The following is a 21933-nucleotide window of genomic DNA, read 5'->3' as shown; positions in this document are numbered from 1 at the left end:
AACATTTGGAACTGTGTTTCATTTGTGTAAACGTGTTACAGCCAGAACACTATTTAGCACTCCCTGTCAGAACACTACCTAGCAATCACTTGGTCTCAGTAAATATCTACTGAGTGAATAAGTCACCACATTATAACAGTATAATAACTTGATAGTGTATTTTTATAAATCTGATCTATATTTTTTATTTTTATAATAGTTGTAGTGGTCATGGTCCAGTGTCCTCTAAACAGACAAAAGATGTGGAAAGAAGACATGGATTATAGGAATATATAATCATTTAAAGTTACCCCACAAAAAATGTTTCAGAATCACTTAGAGTGGAAATGATGTGCATTGGTGTTCTTACATTCTTTTCCATCTTAATTTCAATTTCAGGGATCAAAGGAAACAGTTCCAGGTCCTCGTGGAGAGCAAGTTTTATGAATGGCTGATCAATACAGGGCATCGCCAGCAGCTGGACAGCCTTGTCCCTCCTGCAGCAGGCTCCAAACAAGCCGCAGGCTAGGCCTCTTCTATCACAACAGGGGGTAGGTGTGTACAGTGTAGGTCCTTTAAGCAAATTCCCAGACTCACTCCCTATTCATTCTAAACCAGCTGGCCCTTCAGTGGGTTTTCAGAGGCTGTCAAAACTACCGAGAGTATTATATTATTAGCAGTATTGTGTCCTACAGCCACCATGACAAATTGAATGTGCCTTAAGACAATATAAACTTACTCTTTCAGCACTGGAAGGTAGCAGGTTGAAATCCAAGCTCAACAGTTGGTTCTTTTGAAGCTCTAAGGGAGAATCTGGGCTCAGCCTTTCTCCTAGTTTTATTCTCTTCCCTTATGTAGTCTTCTCTCCTGGGTGTCTTTGTTTTGGTGCCAAAATTTCCTTCTTAAATTGACACCAGTCTTCACCTAGTGTGTGTTCTTAATTCATTACCGTCGGTTCTTGATCTCGATCATATGCTACTTCTTTTTTTTTTTTTCATATGCTACTTCTTGAAATGATTCAGTGTTCTTGACAATTCTTGACACACATCTAAGTATATCACACCCTTCTTCTTCTTTTTTTTAATGCTTTCTGCATCATTCAATGTTTTGCCCATAGTATCCTTTGGTATTGCAACTGAGGCTTGATGAATTTATTCTTCTGTTCTTTCAGCTTGAGTTATGCCAGGCATGATTTTCTAACTGTAGTTCTGTGCATATTGGATTATAATAGTTTATTTTGTCTTCTGGAGCTGTCCTTTGGAATCTTCTGCTCAGCTGTCATATTTCACCATGTCTAGGGTACTACTAGAAGTGTAGGCTGGGTTTAGAAAAGGCCATGGCACCAGGGATCATTGCTATGTCAGATGAATTCTACCTTAAAGCAGAGAACACCAGAAAAATGTCTGTGCTTTATTGACTATGCAAAGGAATTTGACTATGTGGATCAGGAGACGTACTGCATTGGAAAAGTCTGCAGTTAGGGACCTCTGCAAATAACTGAGAAGCAATGATGCCAGTTTGAAGACTAAAGTATGCCTGATTCAGGACATGGTCTTTCCAGTAACTTGCTATGTGTGTGAGAGCTGAACAATAAATAAGGATGACTGAAAAAGAATTGATGCCTTTGAGCTGTGGTATTGGAGAAGAGTATGAAATATCTCATGGACTGCCAAAATAACAACCAAATATATCTGGAACAAAATACAGCCAGACTGCTCCTTGGAGGCAGAAATAACAAAGCTTTGTCTCACATACTTTGGGCTTGTTGCTAGGAGAGGCTATTCCTTGAAAAGAAACGTCATGCTTGGAAATGTGGAGGGATGGCAGAAGAGAGGTAGACCCTGAACCAGATGGATTGACACAGCGACTTCAGCAATGGGCTCAAGTCTGTCAGAGATGATGAAGATGACACAAGATGGGACAAGGAATAGATGTGTTATTGATAGGGTCACTAAGAGCCATGTTCTACTTGACAGCACATAACAACAACAACAACGACCTTCTTTTTCCTTAATTTCTCTGCATTGAAGAGAAGGTTTCAGCATATCTTATGACATTCACTAAATAGACTGTAATTACTGTGTTATTTGCTTTATTGCAACTGTCTGGAACCAAACACAAATTATCTCCTAGTTATGCCTGTACACATTAGCAGTGGTTCACTATTCTTCCAACCCCCAGAGTTTCCTCTTCCCCCCTCTGCTAACCCTTGCCAACCACGAATCTATTTTTTTTTCATCTGTGGATTTGCTTATTCTGGGTATTTTATAAAATAGAATCATAAAACTTTAAGGCTTTGAGCTTTTCTTTGATTTAGCATAATACAGTCGAGGTGATAATCTGTAAGAGCCAGAACGTGATTGGAGTTTTTCCCCCCAGCTCTTGCAAGTTTTCCACTGTAGATAATTTTCTGTCACTCAGTTTAGTGGAAAATACATATGTTTTCTTTTTCTGGCAGGTTTCTGCTTTACATAGGTTCTATCTTTTATAGATTACTGTACCTAGGAGTGGTACCGTAAGATTATATGAGAACTTTCATTATTTGAGGAATTTCCAGGCTATTGTCCAAAGCAATGGGAACATACTCTATTATTTACTTTCTACATTATTTTCCTTTTTAAAGTGTGTTACTACTTTTTAAAATAAAGAGTTTTAAAGGAATTTTACAGTATTTACTTAATAAAATAAATACTGAGATTATATATCGGAAATGGGGGGGGGAAATTGGAAATTGATAATTTTAAAGGATATAGCAATTATCAGAGGGTAAGAATTTTCATTTAGACTGCTCCTTCCAGCCCACCAATTTTGTTATGCTTATGTGAATTTCTTCTATTATGAGCACATTAAAAAAACCAGATATAATTAGCTTTAAACTTTGTCTTTCATTACCGGACATTGAATGGTGATAATTCATATGACTTTCTAACCTAATTTTTTTTCTTATTAATTGTATGAAGCAGCAAAGCAAGTTATTAATTGGTTTTTATTGTGTGATCTTCAGGGCCGTGGAAACAGAAATGAAGATGAATGAAAGATGGTACTTCTCTTGAAACTAAATCAAGAAGATACTCTTTTTTGCTGCATAGAGACTTTGGACCTTTTTCTCTTTTGACTTCAATACTAATTTATAACTCTTTGTGTTGAATTTTATCTAAACTTATGACTGTCCTCAAACATGTTTGTATATACTAGGAAGACTTATCATGTAGAGCGAAAATGAAGAAGTTGGTAAAGGCTGTCTCATTGTATATATGTTAATAGTAAAGTTACTGAGTGTAGATTTGTAAGTCTATGTCACATTTTAATGTTTATGAAGGATTTCATCCTTTCTAGAGTAAATAAGACTTTTATAGTTTTGTTCATAATTATTTAAAAGATAATTGATAGGAGTTTTAAAAAATAATTGGAATTAAAGTTATGATCTTCTGGTGTATGAATGTAGCACAAAGAGTTTTATACAAAGCTATTTTAGCCATTAAAGACTGAAACAACAAAATTGTATAAAAATATATTTTTTATTTTCTGCTTCAAATTTTCATTAAACCCTGAATGTAATATTTGCCTTTTGATAAAAAGATGTTTTAATTTTAGGAAAGGTCTCTAACATAATTTTTGCAGTTCTATCAAAATAAAACATATTGTTGGGAAAGCTCTATTTGTTATAAAAGTAAATAAATATAAAAGGACATGACCTTTTATTTCTACAGTGAAAATTGTCAAGATCTGTTCATTCTAATTCAGAGTGTGTGTGTGTGTGTGTGTGTGTGGTTTTAAGATTAAATTCAAACCAGTAGAATATTACCAAATAAGCACTACCATACTTGGAAGCATGTTTTGAAAAGACTAATGAAATGAATTCCAATTGTTGTTGTTGTTGTTATGTGCCATCGAGTCAGTCGCCTGCGACTCATAGCGATCCTATATACAACAGCCCTAAACTCTGCTCTATCCTGTGCCAATCACACTGTCTCTGACACACCCATTATGATTACCCCAGTCACTGAATCAAACCACCTCATAGAGGGCCTTCCCCTCCTGTGCCATCCCTTCACCCTACCAAGCATGATGTCCCTCTCTAAGGACCGGTCCCTCCTTACAACCTGTCCAAAGTGTGTTAAATGTAGCCTCAGAATCCTTGCCTCCAGGGAGCCGCCTGGTTTAACCCTTAACAGGAGCAATCTGTTTGTTTTCCTAGCAGTCCGTGGTACCCTCAATATGCTTCTCTAGCACCACAGCTCAAAGGCATCAATTCTCCTTCTAAAATTTAGAAAACCAGCATATATCTTAATATTTTCTCAATATTCTTCACATCAAGATGTCATGGATTGAATTGTAACTTCTCCAAAATACATGAAAGTAATAATTGTTGTTGTTACGTGCCATCAAGTCAGAACCGACCCATAGCTGACCCTCTGGTAGGTTTTCAGAGGCAGTTAATCGCACAGGAGGAGATTGCCCCTGTTTCCACCACAGAGCAACTGGTGGATTCAAACTGTGTAGCTTTGGGATTGCAGTGCAGTTTCTTACCGCTAAGCCACCAGAGCTCTGGTAAAGTAATGATATAATGTAGAAATACGTACTGTTCCCTCACAATTTGAAAAACCAAATAGTTTAAGAAGAATAACAGACAGCCCTGTCTGATATGAGGGAAGTTTCTCTAGGGTATGGCCCTAACCCCTTATATCTCACATGAGAAAATGGGAAGAAAATGCTGAGGTATGGCCTTCAGTATCATCAAGAAATAGTCACCAAAGAGTGGATCTGAACCTTGCCCAAATCCTGAGCAAGCTCACTATCTCTGATAGACCTGACCCCGTTGCCACAGTGTCAGTTCATTCTGTCCAGGGTCTTCCTCTCTTGTGCAGACCTTCTACCCTTCCAAGCATGATGTCCTCCAAGGACTGGTCCCTCCTGAGAACACACCCAAAGTGCGTGAGATGGAATGTCACCACCCTTACCTCCAAAGAGTACTGTTTGCACTGTCTCCAGCACAGACTTGTTTGTTCTCTTGGCAGTCCGGGGGATGGTCACTGTTCTTTCCTAGCACCACAATTATCCTTCTGTCATCCTTACTCCTTGTCCAGCTTTCAGATGCATAGCAAGCAATTTAAAAGACTGGCTTGGATCAGGCACACCTTAGACTTATTGCTCGTTAGCACTCTGGAGAGGACCTAGACAGATTTTCCTGATGCAACACGTCTTGATTTCCTGATTGCTGGTATCAAGGATGTTGAATATATATCCAAATAAGATGAACTCATTTACACTTTCAATTCTCTCTCCATCTATCATGATGCTGCATATTGATGAGGGTGTACTTTTTGACTCCAGCACCTGCCTGGGAAGCTCGTTGGGCCAGGGGGAGATCAAGACACATGAGGATCTCCAAGGAAGGCCACATTTACAGGTGCTGAAGGAAACAAGGGCCTTGCTCCAAAACTGGCAGGGAGGGTGCCCTAGAACTGGCACCTGAATTTGGACTTTCAGCATTCTCAAGAGCAAGAGAATACACTTATTAAGTTATTTACTTACAGTATCTCTGTCATAGCAGTACTAGATGAATAAAAGATATTTGACCTTTTTTGGAAAGGTCATATGCACAGTACAGCAGGAGAGTATCTCATTTATGAAAATACTTGTTGAATAACTTTGCTGGTGGAAATGATGAGGTTGAACTCTTGAGAAGAATATACTTGACCAGGAAAGTTGAAAAGTAGATACAGTTTTTGCTTTTAAATTGAAATAATTTTTGTTTTTTTAAAAAAACGTGTCTGTTTTCTAGTGTTGCTTTGACAGAAATACCACAAGTGACTGATTTTAAAGACTAATTTCTCACAGACCAGAAGTCCTTATCTAGAACACCAGCTCCAGGGTCACTCTCATGTTGTTGCCACTGGAAGGCCTTTTTCGGCTTCTGTAAACCTGGTATTCCTTGATTCTTTGGTGATCTCCACGTGGCGTATCTTCTCCATTTGTGCTTGCTTCACTATCTAATCTGGTACTTTCATATCACAAAAGTGAGTAGGTTTAAGACACATCCTGTACTGAGGTCTTCCCTTCCATCACTTCATTAACATAAGAAAACCCTGTTCCCAAATGGGGTTGTGTCTGCAGGCGCATATAAAATCCATTGCTGTAAAGTCAATTCCAATTCACATCAACAGTATAAGACAGGAGGGTCTCCAAGGCGGTACATGCTTGGGCACTTGTTTGGAGGTTCTAACAGGGGAATGCAGCTACTTGTCTACCCTTGATAGAAGGGCAGTTCTCCTATCAGGAATGGTCGTCCTCTTCAACCAAGCGTGCAGCTTCCAGAGGGAACAACACGGAGCACAGCAGGAGGAAGAGGACTCCTGCTTAGCCAGCCAGATCAGCCGAATCAACCCTGGTGATCAATGGGCTGACAGATGTCACAGCCAGAAGGCCCTCAGATCCCAAGGCTGTAAATCCTAAAGGAGCATCCTTCTCCTACTGTGAAGCTGGTAGGCTTAAACTGCCCATCTTGGTTAGCACCTGAGCACTTACGATTCCAGTACACATTTTAGGGGAATCCATATTGTTGGGGGTCTTTTTCTCTTTTGTTGATCTTTCACCTTTACAAGCATGATGTCTTTTTCTAAGGACTTGCCCCTCTCAGCATGCCCAAAGTATGTGATACCAACCTTGCCTCTAAGGAGCACACTGTTTGCACTTTCTGCAAGATGTACTTGTCTTTTGGCAGTCCATAAAATATTCAGTGTTCTTCTCCAACACACTATTCAATTTCTAATATGCTACATACAATGTAACCTCATTTCAAAAATGTACTAAGTGCAAAAGAGGTTCCTAAGATGTCATTGGCTACTTGGGAGGTGACATGTTGGATTTAGCTAAATCTTGTGATTTTAAGAACCTCACAGTACTTTTAGGGAGCCCTGGGGGCTAGTGGTAAGAAGCTGTGCTGCAATCCCAAAGGCACACAGTTCAGATCCAGCTCTGCAGAAAAAAGCTGGACAATCTACCATGCAATTAAATGCTTTGGAAAACCCAGTAGAGGGTCAGCGACAGATCAGTTCTGACTGGATGGTACCCAACAGCAGTGGCTTATGGGTAAAGAGTTGCCTTGATAACCCAAAGGCTGGTCGTTTAAACCCACCAACCACTCTGCAGAAGAAACCCGGGCAGTCTCTTCCCTTACAACTTACAGACTCTTAAAAATCCACTGGAGGGTCAACTGTGAGTGCCTTCTGCCCCCACAGTACACAACAACAACAACACAATGCTTTTTTCTCTTGGGGAATATACATTAGTAGCACCATTTATTGGAGATTAGAATGCTCTTTGTTGTTTTTTTTTAAATTTGGCGGCTGGGGGAAGTCAAATTTGTAAAACAGTTGCAAGACTCAGTCATTGAATTCCCATTTGTCAGTATTACCAATTATTGACATATTTCCATATGTACTTTACCACTCTGTTAGAAACAGTGGTGGCTCAGTAATAAAGTTTTCACCCTTCATGCAGGAAAACTCATGGTCAGCTCCCAGCACTCGAGCACGGCTGTCAGTGGAAGCTTATGTGTTGTTAGGCTGAACATGTTTACTTCGGCTCATGGCTATCTTATGAACAACATATCTGAACTCTGTCCCGTGCCATCTTCAACATCTGGTATACCTGAGCCTTTTATAGTCGCCATGTCAATCCATATTGTCGGGGGTCTTCTTCTCTTTTGTTGATCGTTCACCTTTACAAGCATGATGTCTTTTTCTAAGGACTTATTCCTCTCAACATGCCCAACGTATGGGATACCAACCTTGCTGCTAAGGAGCACACTGTTTGCACTTACTGCAAGATGTACTTGTCTTTTGGCAGTCCATAGAATATTCAGTGTTCTTTTCCAACACCCTAACTCAAAGACATAGATTCCTCCATCATTCTTATCCATTGTCCAATTTTCAGATGCTTAAGAAGTAATGGAAAAGATCATGGCTTGGATCAGCTGCACCTTAGTCTTTAAACTGACACCACTGCTCACCAGCAATGGAGATGTCTATGACAGCAGATTTTCTCTTTTCAACATGTTTTTATTTTTTGACTACTGATAGCAGGGGTGCTCATTGTGGATCCAAGTAAAATAAAACTGTTCACAATTTTTATTTTCCCCCATCTATCATCTATTGGCCCAGTAGTAAGGATTTTTGTTTTCTGAATACTGAGATGTAAAACTTAATGAAAAAGGGGGAAAACACCCCAACTTAATGAAGGTTATAGTCTTTGATCTTCTGCAGCATGAATGTCAAGTCTCACTTTCAGCAAGCAAGGTTATGTCACCTGCATAATGCAGATTTTTGATGAGCTTTCCTCCAATTCTGATGCTACATTCTTCTTCATAACGTCCAGCTTCTTGAATGATTTGTTCAGCATACAAACTGAATAGGTATGGAGAAAGAACACAGCCTTGACACACTTCTTCCACTTGTCTATTATGCCAAGAATGAAAAATTGAGGAAGAATGGTATTGCACTAATCATCAAAAAGAACATTTTGAGAACTATTCTCAAGTACTATGCTGTGAGTGATTGGATATTATCTATTCTCATACAAGGAAGACCTATTAATACAATTATTATTCAAATGTGCACACCAACAACTAAAGCAAAGATGAGGAAATTGAGGATTTCTATCAATATTTGCAGTCTGAAATTGATCAAAATGCAGCCAAGATTCATTAATAATAATTTGTTACTAGAATGCAACAATTGGAGGGGAAAAGGACTGGTAATCAGAAATTATGGACTAGGAGACAGAAATGAGGCTGGAGATGGAATGATTTAATTTTGTACAGTCATTTATTCATTGCAAATTTTTTTTTAAAAAAAAACCCCACTAGGTGAATAATGTTAAGCTAAGTAATGTTAAAGCTTTAGATAGGAGCTTTTTGAATCACCAGAATAAAGAAGCATTGAACTGCAACGAAAAAAAAAAAGCTTTAGATAAGTAGGATTTTCTGGCCTATTTTATTTCTAACGCAAAGTAAAATGAATCATAAATATATATTTAACTAATATAGAAAAATGCTTGTAGCATCATTTTAATTGAAAAGAATAATGGCATTTGAGTTTTAAATGAGCTATTTTAAAAATGAAATTCATTGACTAAATCATAAAAATGATAAATCTGAATATGCTTCTAATAAATCCTAGAGTGCTATAGTATCACAGTTTAAAAGAGAGTATTGGAACTTGTTTATTTAGAGCGATGTGCATTATTGTAAATTCTTTTTGGTTTAGTCCACCAATTATAAAAAATTTGAAGATTAAAAATAAAACCAACAGCAAAACCACTAACTGACATGGACCTCATCTAACAGACTAGATAGGAATCAGAATGACTGGAATCATTGGAGAAGCTCGATATCAGTAGTTAAAACCAAGCCAGGGGCTAACTGTGGAAGAGACCATCAATTACACATGTGCAAGTTCAAACTGAAGCTGAAGAAAATGAAAGCAAGTCCACAAGAACCAAAATACAATCCTGTGTCGATTCTACCTGAATTTAAAAGCTAACTCAAGAATATTTTGGGGCCTTGGACACTAATGACTAAAGACCAGATGAGTTGTGGGATGGCATCCAGGGTATCATCTGTGAAGAAAGCAAAAATAACATTATAAAGACAGGGGAGAAAGAAAAGACCAAAATGGATGTCAGAAAAGACTGAAATGTCATGATTACATTAAGAAGCCAACAGGAAGAAACAGTGAAGTAAAAGAGACAAACAAAAGATTTCGAAAAATAGTCTCAACTAGTGGCAAGAAGCTGTGCCGCAATCCCAAAGGCCTACAGTTCTAATCTGCCAGCTGCTCAGTGAAAGAAAGTCATGTGACTGCCTGCCACTGGAAACCTGCTGGAGGGTCAGCTGTAGGTTATTTCCAGCTTGATGGTACCCAACAACAACTACTACAATTCTCTCTCATTGTCGTCAAGGTGGAACTGACTCAAGTAGCCTGGGAAGAGATTACCCAGCTTTCTTCCACAGGGCAGTTGGTAGATTCAAGCTCCCTACCTTTGGGTTGCCAATAACTCCTTACCCACTATGCCCACCAGAGTTCCCCAAGTCTCACCAGCACTCAGTGAATTCAGAAAGCTTAACTTTGAGACGATAATACTAACTAATAACTGCAACAATGAGTTCAGGCACTTCAGTTGTGAGGACTGTACACAAAGGACCAGACAATAACTTTTTTTTAATTGGTTTGCTTACAGAATTTGTATACATTGTGTTTCACACTATTCTTCATTCACATTGTGTTTCATAACAATCATCTCATGCATTATGTTTTATAAAATTAATCATTATTGGACTATGCCCATCATTACTCTGTCCTTTCAGGTCCCTGCCGGATCCTTCCCATTTCCTTCACCCCTTCCCTCTCCCCACCAAATTGTGCAATCCTGGTTTTGCCTTTACCCATCCTCACTCCTCTGCTCCCACCCCTTCCCTCCTTGGGTCCACAAACATGCTTTACTATATAACTTTCTATTTTTATAATAATGGTCTTACGCAGTATTTGTCTTTATGAGACTGTTCGTTCATTCAGCATAATACTCTCCAGCCTCTCCCACATTATGTAATACTTTTCAAAACTGTTACTGAGTGCTGCATAGTATTCCATAATGTGAATGTATCACAATATCTCAATCCATTTGGTTGTGATTGGACATTTGGCCAGTTTCCATGTCCTTGTGATGGTAAATAATGCTGCTGTAAACATTAGTGTACAAATCTCTGTTTATATCTCTGTTCTAATTTCCTTCGGGTTTATTCCTAATAGTGGAATAGCCACATCATACAGAGTTTCTATATCTTTTTGAGGAAGTGTCAAACTCAGACAATTACTATATTAAATTAAAGTAGCCACTGGTAAAACACTACTCCACAGCAGGTAACAATATTATCTAGAAGAGAGTTAACAGTAAGCTTTTTGTAAATCATCCCCCAAATGCCATTTGTAATGTTTCTGTTTCTTCCAACCCAGGGACAAGCATTGCATTTGTTACCAATGTTAGTTGTCTATAGTTCCTGTAACAAAGTACCATACATTGGGTGGCCTACAAGAACATAAATCTATTCTGATAGCTGTCAAGCCTAGAAGCAGGATGTGAGCAGAGGCATGCTCTCTGAGGGCCCTCTGGGAAGGTCTTTCCTTATTCCACAGCTTCTGGCAGCCTCTCCATTCCTAGTCTGTGCCAGCCTCCCTGCACTTTCTGCCTCTGTCTTCATGTTGCCATCTCCACTCTGTCTTGCCTTTCCCTTTTCTAAGAACACCAGTTAGATTATGGCACAATCTTGTCTGGTGTGACATTGCGTTTAATTCAACTACATCTGCATTTTAACTTCATCTACTGCAGCAAAGGATATAATTTTGATTTGCTGTTCATCTGTTCATATGAGTCGTAGTTGACTCAATGGCCCCTAACAACAACAACATCTGCACAGACATTATATCTAAACAGACCACTTTCACAGGTATTAATTAAGATGTCAATATAGCTTTCCAGAGACACACACATTTCAGGCCATAACGTGTATTTTGGTTGTCTTTGGAACATGTCCCTTCTGCTTAGACTAGAGGTCGATCTTTCGATTCCTGCCTCTAGAAAGGAAAGGAAAGGAAAAGAAAAAGCTATAGCAATTTCAAAGGGGCAGCGTATTTGAAAAGAAAGAAAGAAACTGCCCAGGGAAGAGGAACTTTTGTGTTTTTAATTTTCCAAATTTGGCTGGGTTTTGGTGTCTTGCCTCAGCAAAATCTGCAATGCAGCAAGGCTTGGTAAGCATTAACAGGGGCTACTGAAGCTCTCCTTTATTTCATAATCCCAATTGTTTTTCTAGAAACCGTCAATAGCCTCCAAATGACTGACTCAATTTTTGGATCCAATTCTCATGACCAAGCAAATGTTTCATTTGAAACCAGCCCAGTATAAATGTTGTCTCCGGGCCTCTAACTCTCTGTAGCTATTCCTGGATTTCTTTCAGCAGTGGGGAAAGCAACCTATGCACCAAAATGTCCAAAACGGCAACCAAGGTAAGGGAATGGTCAGGCTGGGTTTTCAGCCCACCTGCATTCCTTTTTTGGAATCCTGATGGTGTAGTGGGTTATGCTGGGCTGATAACTGAAAGGTTGGCAGTTCAAGCCCTCTAAAGAGAAGACAGTCTGCTCCCATTTAGATTTATAACCTCAGGAACCTCATGGGACAATTGTACTCTACCCTTCTAAGGTCTCTCTGGGTTGGGATTGATGCCCTTGGGTTTGGTTTTGAGTTTGCTTTCTTCTCACATGGAGAACATTTTTTTTCCTCATTAACTAGAGGTGAGTACGATGGTGGTTAGAATAGGCCGAGGTTAGGAGGGAAGACTAAGTACTCTCTTTATTTGTACTCTAGCAATTTACCTGACACTCTATTAATGTTTATCTTTATGTGTGGTGCTTTGTTGGATAAAGAAAATAATGTCTAAATAACATGATTTCTGACTTTCAGCAGCTAATATTCCATGTACTTTCACAGGAATAGGGCACACTGTAAGAGGATTATGTGGATTAGAACACTTCTGATGTTCATTTTAAAATGTGTTTTGTGAAATTTAGCCCAAACCGTTCATGTTCTAGAAGGCCAACTTGGACGGACCAGTGAGGTGAATGAAATTCTACATATGCCCTTTATTCAAGCCGTTACTTTCTTCCTTTCTCTCAAATAAAGTGCTCATTTTAGAACAAAAAAAAATACAGGGGAAAATACCTCTAAGGTATTTGTCCGACGGTGACTGGAATTGAGAATTGGCCTCTCAGCCTGGGTTTGGGGAATGGTAACCACACGATCATTTCCTTGGAGCTCTTTCACTGACAAGTTCTTCTAGGGAAAAGCCATTTTCTGGCGCCCAGTTTTCCCTCCAAGTCTTTATTTTTAAAAATGTCAAACCCAATGAATATTGAAAGAAAAAGAAAAAAACAACCCATCAAATAAGCACTTGCATACCTGCCACTGATACTTAACAACATTCTGTTGTGCTTGGTATCTCTCTCTTCTTTTACTAAAACCATTTGAAAGGAAGGAGACTTCAATATACTTTTTCCCTATTTAGGCATCTGTAGCCTAAAACTAAGGTCATTCTTCTGTTTAAATATGGTATAATTATTGCGCCTTCACTTATATATTTCTAATATTCAGATCACATCCAAATTTTCCACACTTGTCCCTGAAAATGTGACTTTCCACCAATTCAGTATCTAATTAAGGATCACACACTGAATTAACTTGATTTCTGTGTCTCTTTCATCTTCCTTTAGAATCTGTCCCCATTGGGTTAGTTCTTACTCCTAGAGACCCTTACTGGGCAGAGTAGAGCTACCTTACAGAGATTCTAAGGTGGGAATCTTTACAGAAACGGACTTCTTCCTGAGGAGTAGATGATGGGCTTGAACTGCTAAACTTTCAGTTAGTAGCCAAGCTCCTAACCTTTGGGATACTAATTAAGACATGATTTCAATGGGTTTGCCTTTTTTAGAATCTAGACCAGTTCTTTTCTCTTTAGTTCTGTTTTGTTTTGAGGCACTGATATTTTCAAAACTCTAGGCAAAGCATCTTCTTAAAAGCACTTGATACGTATTTGTCTAAGTATCTCTTGTTTGTAGTGAGAGGAAATATTTTTGGCAAGAAAATGATATAGGCAATGTCAAGTACTTCCCATTACATCATGTCAGGAGGGACCTGTTAACTTGTCCCACAACTGGTTAGGGCTTACCTCAAGGCCACCTTGAAAAAAGAATTTATGGTATCCAGGAGGACTCCATAGAAAAATAGACTAATGTCTTTAGGACTGTGTTGACGTTGTTGTTTTTATGTGCCGTCAAGTCACCCGCGACTCATAGTGACCCTATGTACAACAGCCCTAAAACCTGCTCTTTCCTGTGAGGATCTTAAAAGTATGCCATGCAAATATCACTAATAAGCATCTGAAGTTCTTAGCTTGGATGGGACCAGGTGTTTTGAGAGTGGTTACATCATTTCCAATAGCATGTCCCTTGCAAAGCTTCCTTTTTGGTGACTAGCTGGCCAACAGCAAAGGCAAGTAGAAGATGTGAATTATGAGGTTAGAATCTATCCACCTTGCTGCTCCTTGAGATATTTCACAGGTCATGGGGGAAAGTCCGTCCCTAGCCAGCTGTTGTCAGTAGGAAGACAGCAAAAGGATATAAGGTAAAAGAAAAAGGAGCCCTTTTTGTGCGTTAGTCCCTTGGCTTGCCTGCAATGAACATTGAATGAACTAGTGATCTGAGGTAAGTCACTTAACCTTTTCATCTGTGGTAATAACTTTAGGAAAAGCTTATGGCAATTATATGCCAAGTATTTAAAGGCTTTGCACTATACTATTTTATTCTCATAACAACTCTCTATTAAACGGAGGGCTGAGTTTTAGGGGTAGGTTCAGTGCCCTGTCCAAGATTAAACAGCCGGTGAATAGAGGATCTTTAGCTAAATTCTTAGTAGTGGTGGTTTTCTTTCTTTTCTTTTTTTTTTTAATTCATCTGTTAACCAAGATACCATGCATTTTTAAATATGTGCTGTGGTTCTTGGTTGTGCAGTGGCTAACCACTTTGCAGCTAAATGAAAGGTGAGGGATTTAAACGTGCCAGCTAGTCCACAGGAGGAAGATGCGGCTGTCTGCTCTTGTCAAGGTGAACAACACTGAGAGAGCCTGAGGGGTCGTTCTCCTTGGACCTAGAGAACTGACTGAACAGCAATGAGGATGCAAAGATAGAAGGCAAGCTGGAAGAGATAAAGAGATTGGGAGAGAATGAACAGGAGGGGAAAAAGAAATAACTTGAGGGTAGAAAGGGGAAAAGAAGCTTTCAGGGATTGGAGAGCAGATAAGATAAATGGGAAGGGGTAGAAAAGGAAAATTTAACATGAAAGGAGACATTATTAGTATATTGCTCTTTAGAAAGAATCAGCGGGGGCAGGAGAAAATGAGATTCATGCCCTTTGGTAGGTCAGTCTTTGCTTCATTGTCTCCCTCATCCCATCCATCTAATTAGTCATAAACCCTCAATTTCTTTTGACACACCTACTCACACTGGTGGTCCTCAGCATCTGTCACCTGGATCACAGCAACTACCTATTTACAGGCACAAACTCCTGCGTTGTCTCTCCCACGTGGCTCTGGTGTCATCCGCTTCCCTCCTTGATTCTTCTTCCTGTCATCTTTATTCATTGCCCAACTACAAATACATAGCAAATAATTAAAAAGACCATAACTTGAATCAAGTGCCTTTTAGCACCTTAGAGATGTCCTTGACAGAAGATGTGCCCAATGTCCAGGTCATTTTTATAGCTTTATCTCCTACTGCCTCACCATTTGCCCCCAAAGCACCCCTAGCCTGAATGATCCACTTATTGGGGGTCATGTTCTTTCATTCCTTTACTCTTTTGATCACACATTTCCTCTGGAAAACTCAACTCACAGCCATCAAGGGGCTCAGTGTGAGGCTCCAGAGGGTTTCTGAGGCGATAAATAGAAACAGGAGACTTCGCATCTTTCTTTATCGGGATCTGTTGGTGGATTTGATCTGTCAAATGTCGTTGGGTTACAGCACAACACACTAGACTATGCTGCTAGAGCTTCTTGGGGAACCCATCAAAATGGGAAGAAGTTCTTTCCCTTGAATAGAAACCAATTTATAGCTGACCCTCTAGCAGGAGGATGGAGGGAGGTGTTTCAGAAGCAGTAAATCACACAGAAGACTGCCCATCTTTCTCCTGCAGAGCCGTTAGTGGATTTGAACTGCTTGCCTTGGGGTTGGCAGCACAACTTTTTACTAAGTCCCCACTTTGAACTTTAACCCTCAGTTCAGCAATCTCTTCAATATGAAATTCCTTTTTCCTCTCAAGGGGTGCGTGTCATTTTAAAACATTATCAGCCAATCACTTCTTGGCCTTTAGGCTAAGATCAAGTGTAAATATGATTAGCCACAAGGTGGCAGCACAATGCCAAGCAATTTACACTTAAATCTTTCTGCTGTTATGTGCCCTCCAGTCTCCTGCGACTCATAGGAACCCTATGGACAAGGGCTCTGAAGCCTGCCCTGCCCAGAACCAGTCTGACTCCAATACACTTAGTCCTACTGTCCCAGTCACTATGTCAATCCATCTCATCCAGGGTCTTCCTCTTCCTGTGCTGTCCCTCCACCCTTGCAAACATGATGTCCTCCTCCAATGACCGATCCCTCCTGGCCACTGATCATTTATTTCTCTAGGACTGTGGAATTATAGAGCAACACTGGATTAATTTGGATTGTGTTCTGAAATGGCTTTGTGAAGCCTGAGGAGTTTATGGGAGCTCCATGCTCAGAACCAGAAAAGCTGGGTGTTTCATCATCTCCTAGCCAGTGTGTCCTTTCATCTTACAAACAGAATGCTGCAGCCCAGAGAGTTGACTGAGAGTCTGGAGGGCTGTGGAGAAGCAGCTCTCTATGTTTATTAGTTATTATTTCAGGTTTTCTAGCCTTATTCATGATCTCAGAGACTTACACCACAGGCATGGTGGCAGAAACTCGAGAGTTGGAAGCAAAGTGTTCTTATCTTGCCATTTTTATTTCTTCACAACTATTCTTCTGTTAATAAATGAATGATCTAGAACATAATATCGTTTTCACTTGACTTTCCTCAGTATTCACCTAAAATAAGGTTTCTAAAGCCAAGGTGCATGTTTTATTTTTCCATCTGTATTTTCTGTATCGCCTTACATGACTTTCTGCAGCCAGAACGAATTTGAGTATCTTCAAGTACCTGCCCTGTTCTGTGGCCAAAATGGGGAACTAAGTAACTGATTAAGACTTACTTGGTCCTTGTCTTTGGAAGAAATCTGGTGGGAGAGGCAGAATATAGATGGAGAATTTGTAATATAATGTGATCAGTTCAGAGGACTGTGTGAACATAAAGAAGCAGTGAACTCGAGGTTAAATTTCTTGGCTTACATTGAAGTACTATTGTGTTTGACATCATTGTAAGCTTTCAGAAACCACTTGTACATACGTTATATTATTTTCAACTGAAGTTGTCTTCAAGAAAACAAATACTTGGCGAGGCAAGGTACAATGACATATTTTTTTTCTGAGAAGAAAGGACTTTCTAAAGCAAAAGTCCTATATAGGCTTTCAGCTTCTCTTTGAACAAAGCCACTCGATGACTCAGCGCTTCTCTTGGGTTGCTCTTCCTCCAGATTACTCTCTATGAAGACAAAAACTTCCAAGGCCGCCACTATGAGTGTGAGTGCGACTGCGCAGATTTCCACCCACACCTGAACCGCTGCAACTCCATCCGGGTGGAAGGAGGCACCTGGGCCGTGTACGAACGGCCCAACTTTGCCGGACACATGTACATCTTACCTCGGGGCGAGTACCCGGAGTACCAGCGCTGGATGGGCCTCAACGACCGCCTCAGCTCCTGCAGAGCAGTTCACCTGGTGAGCGTGCACGTGTTCATGTGTTCATGTTCTCCCTCTGTGTCTCTCTCTCTGAGTTTTCTTAACATTTCCCCAAGTCTTGATGGAACCCTAAGGAAGCCTGGTGCCACAGAGGTCGAAGCAGGTTGAAACCCACCAGCTGCTCCCGGAAGAAAAAAACGGGTCAGACTGTGTTTTTAAAGATTACATTTTTGTAAAACTTTATGGGGCTGTTCTATGAGGCAGAATCAAGCAGCGGGTCTGGTTGTGATAACAGGTGTTTCCCGTGGGTGTGTGTTTACCTTTTGTTGAGCTATGGTGGTAAGAAGCTGTGCTGCAGTCCCAAAGGCACTAAAGCCAAAGGTTCGAATCCACTAGCTGCTCCGCAGAAGAAAGATGGGCAATCAATCTCCTTCCATGCAATTTACTGCCTCTGAAAACCCGCTGGAGGGTCAGCTATGGATTAGTTCCCACTGGAAAGCACACAACCACCACCATCTGTTTTTGTTTGTGTAAAATCTTATTTTATATTGATTTGCATGCTCAATTTGTATATATTGTATTAACAATTTCCTTCATTCACACCTACAACCTCTCCCCCCTTTTTAAAAATAATGCTGGTTTATTTAAAAAGTTCTTATACATTGTTTTTTCACACCGGATCTTTCCCATTTCCTTCACTACCACCACCCCCATCAAATTATGCAAACCTATCATTGACTACACTCCCCCCACCGCTGTGCAGCCTCACCCCTTGGATCCTCATACTCATTCTACAATCATTCTACAATAATGGTCTTATACAGTATTTGTCCTTATGGGACTGAGTTCACTCAACAGAATGCTCTCCAGTTCCTCCCAAGGGAGATGGTAATTTACAAAATCATTGCTCCTGAATGCTACTTAGTATTCTATTGTGCGAATGTACCATAGTTTCTCAATCCATTCTATTGTAGTTGGAGATTTGGACTGTTTCCATGTTCTTGCAATAGTGAATAATGCTGCTGTGAACATTGGTGTAAAGTCTCAGTTTGTGCCACAGTTCTCATTGTCTCTGGGTATATTTCAAGCAGTGGAATAGCTGGGTCATATGGAATTTCTATATTCAGCTTTTTTGAGGAAGCACCAAACTACCTTCCAGAGTGGTTGTACCATTTTACAATCCCACCAACAGTGTATAAGTGTTCCTATCTTGTCACTGGCAATAAGAGAGATGCAAATAAAAAACCACATGAGATACCCCCTCACTCCAGTAGCAGTGGCAAAGTTTAACAGGACAACAAGTAATAAATGGTGGAGAGAATGTGGTTGGTGAGATAAGAACTCTTATACACTGATGTTTTGTGGTTTTTTTAATACAATTTTTATTTATACTTGTTTACTTAACAAAAATTTTGTATACATTGTTTTTCACACTGGATTTTCCCCATTTCCTTTACCCATCCCTCCCGCGACCCATCAAATTGTGCGACCCTATGATCACCTGATCCTCCCTGCCCCTCATCCTCACCCCTCTGCTCCTACACTCATTAGATCCACATACACACTTTACTAGTTATCTATTTCCACATTACTGGTCTTATCCAGTGTTTGTCCTTATGAGACTGAGTTCACTCAGCATAATGCTCTCCAGTTCCTCCCAAGTTAGGTAGCGATTTTCAAAGTCATTGCACCTGCATGCTGTGTGATATTTCATCATGTAAATGTACCATCGTTTCTCAATCCATTCAATTGTGGTTGAAGATTTGGGCTGCTTCCCTGTTCTTGAGATGGTGAATAATGCTACTATGGACATTGGTGTATAAGTCTCCATTTGTGCCTCAGTTCTCATTTTTTCAGGGAATATTACAAGCAGTAGAATAGTACCATTACCACCTCTTGTTCGCTACTAAGGCTTGAACAAAATTTTTGGGTAGCTCATCAAAAGATCAAATACATTCCTTATTTCCATAGCTCTGTCTCCTGAGTCTGTTGAAGAATTAATTGTTTGCTCCTTGAAACAGGCATCTTTCATGCCCTGTGGGATGGAGCATTCAAATCACCTAGCTTTCATTCTGATTCATTCAGTTCTCAGAGTACTTGGTCTTCTGATAATATCCATAACTGTTAATTTCCTCCTCTGTCTCTCCAGTGTAGCGGAGGTCAGTATAAACTTCAGGTCTTCGAGAAAGGGGACTTCAATGGGCAGATGTATGAAACCACTCAAGATTGCCCTTCCATCATGGAGCAGTTTCACATGCGAGAGATCCACTCCTGTAAGGTGCTGGAGGGGGCCTGGATTTTCTATGAGCTGCCCAACTACCGTGGCCGCCAGTACCTCCTGGACAAGAAGGAGTACCGGAAGCCCATCGACTGGGGGGCAGCATCCCCAGCTGTTCAGTCTTTCCGCCGTATTGTGGAGTAACGGTGTGGATGGGACCACACACTTCTGCCCAGGGGCTGAATATTGGCTGGCTGTGTGGTCCAAATAGGCGTCATCAAGAAAACAATGGGCTTCTGAATTCCACTGCTGACAGTAATGCCTCCCCTTTAATGCTTATAGAGATCAGCAATGTAGTGTTCCCACATTGGGTAGTTACACAAAGCAACGCATCCTCCAATTACCGGTCTAGATCTCTGTGCCAAACCAAATGGGACTGCATTAAAAAGTAATAAAAATCAGAGTGCCGTGTGGTGGTTCTTTATGCGCATGTGACAGCTATCATGATTACATCTGCCATGTATGGAGCGCCTAAATCACCCCATTTTCTAGTCTCAAAGATACAAGAAGAGAGGGAGTTGATTGGCATTTTACACCCAAGGAAACTGAGGCTTACCTGAAAAACTTGCCCAACTTGATGAGCTGATAGAGGAGTCGAAGTTTGATCCAAGATATTTATGCTTCGAAAGCCTTTATTATTTTTTCTTTATTTCCAACTCACTCCCCCAACATGTAGTAGCTGAGGATCTATGTGCATAAAACAAAGACAAGATCTTGAAACTTTTTTTTTAAGACCTTGGAACATTTTTAAGAGGAGGAAAGGTTCTGAGGTATGATGCAGGAGGTAGTGTATTTATCAAAAACAACCTGTAAAAACAGAACTCTTGCTTGGATAAATGTGGTACCATGAGCCACCTACAGTCCTTTGTTTAAGGTCCAGACACTTCTGTGTTATTCTCAACCTAAAGTTCACTTTCCCCATGAAATGCTATGTTCAATAGTTTGCCTCTTCTTGATAATAATTAAAATGAGGTTTTATTTCATTTTACTTAATTTGAGTAACTCTTGAGGTTTTTTAACCTATTTAATCTTGGTGAGGAAGAGAATGAGGAGGGGAAACATGACACCACTAGAGATATTAAGTGAATGTCCAAACCAATCTCAGCTGTTCTGAACACACCATTCCTTAAAAGAGATGGCAAAGTCATCTAATAAGAAGCTAGAATTACTGAAGGGAGGATTTGTTCAGATGCATGCCCTCCTCTCTCTCTCAAATATCTGGATTCATTTTCTTATCTTCCACTGTCTCGTGGTGTTCTAAGTGAGAGACCGAGAAAAGTGAAAGGGAGGGAGATAGAGGGGACTAAAGAAAAAGAAAGAGGGGACAATGGCCTTGCTCCCCTGAGCTCTGACTCTAGCCGCTGCCCTGATTCGTGTCACCCTACTGAGAAGCTAGCTTTCCTATCCCTACGAAGGGCACATTGCACCAAATGCTCTCTGAAGCTCTATCAAACACACTCTAATTCTCCAGATGCCTGAAAGGGGGCCCTCCAAGACTAGCTGATGACCAAAGATGACAATTTCTGCAGGTGACCTCGGTTCTGACTAATTTTCCACCGAGGACACTGAGCCTGTGGTAAGAGAGGGAGTTAGTGTCTGTCTCCTCTTGAATATCAACTGCTGCTGTGTTCCATGGCGAGTTCCTAACAGTCTGTTCAAAACAACCGGAGAAGCAATTCTGGCACCAGGACAAGCAAATAAGAAGTGTCAGGATGACTAACCACAGTTGCAAAGAAGCAGAAGATGGATTTTGATCGAGAAGCCAGAATTATTGTTTTGGGTTGTTCTATGCCTCTTGGTACATGCCCTGAGGCAGGAGGAGGTTCCGACCATTCTCTCCATTTGCAGACACGTCAATCAACTCGCATTTAGGAGGAATTTTACTAGCAATTTATATCAGATAAAAAAAAAGTTTTCTAAATCAAACAATGTATTGCATTGGGCAAAAATGCTGTCAAGCATCTCTTTAAAGTGCTAAAGAACCAAGATGTCACTTTAAGGGCCCAAGTGAACCTGACTCATGGTACTTTCAATTGCTTTTCATGCATATGAAACATTGCACACTGAACAGGGATGACCAAAGAGGAATTGATGCCTTTGAATTGGTACTGAAACATGGTGAACAGTACGGAATATACTATAGACTGTCAAAGGAACAAACACACATATACATAAGATAAAGTATATATAAGGTAAGTTAAAGTCAGGATGCTCCTTA

At 40.2% G+C, this 21933-nt stretch overlaps 1 protein-coding gene across 1 annotated transcript; it reads left to right on the top strand.

Moving 5' to 3' along the window:
- The first annotated feature begins 11975 nt into the window (after window positions 1–11975).
- Window positions 11976–19949, top strand: CRYGS (crystallin, gamma S). Its single transcript, XM_006884103.1, has 3 exons — window positions 11976–12041; window positions 17234–17476; window positions 19587–19949. Exons 1-3 carry the CDS (start codon window positions 12021–12023, stop codon window positions 19857–19859), a joined length of 537 nt encoding a protein of 178 aa, XP_006884165.1. The 5' UTR covers window positions 11976–12020; the 3' UTR covers window positions 19860–19949.
- The last annotated feature ends 1984 nt before the right edge of the window (window positions 19950–21933 follow it).

The sequence above is a fragment of the Elephantulus edwardii genome, unplaced genomic scaffold, assembly GCF_000299155.1.
Source record: "Elephantulus edwardii isolate Elephantulus edwardi_28Jun2011 unplaced genomic scaffold, EleEdw1.0 scaffold00031, whole genome shotgun sequence".
Lineage (NCBI taxonomy): Eukaryota > Metazoa > Chordata > Mammalia > Macroscelidea > Macroscelididae > Elephantulus > Elephantulus edwardii.
Note: the sequence above shows the minus strand (reverse complement) of the source record. Positions and strands in the feature narration are given on the sequence as shown.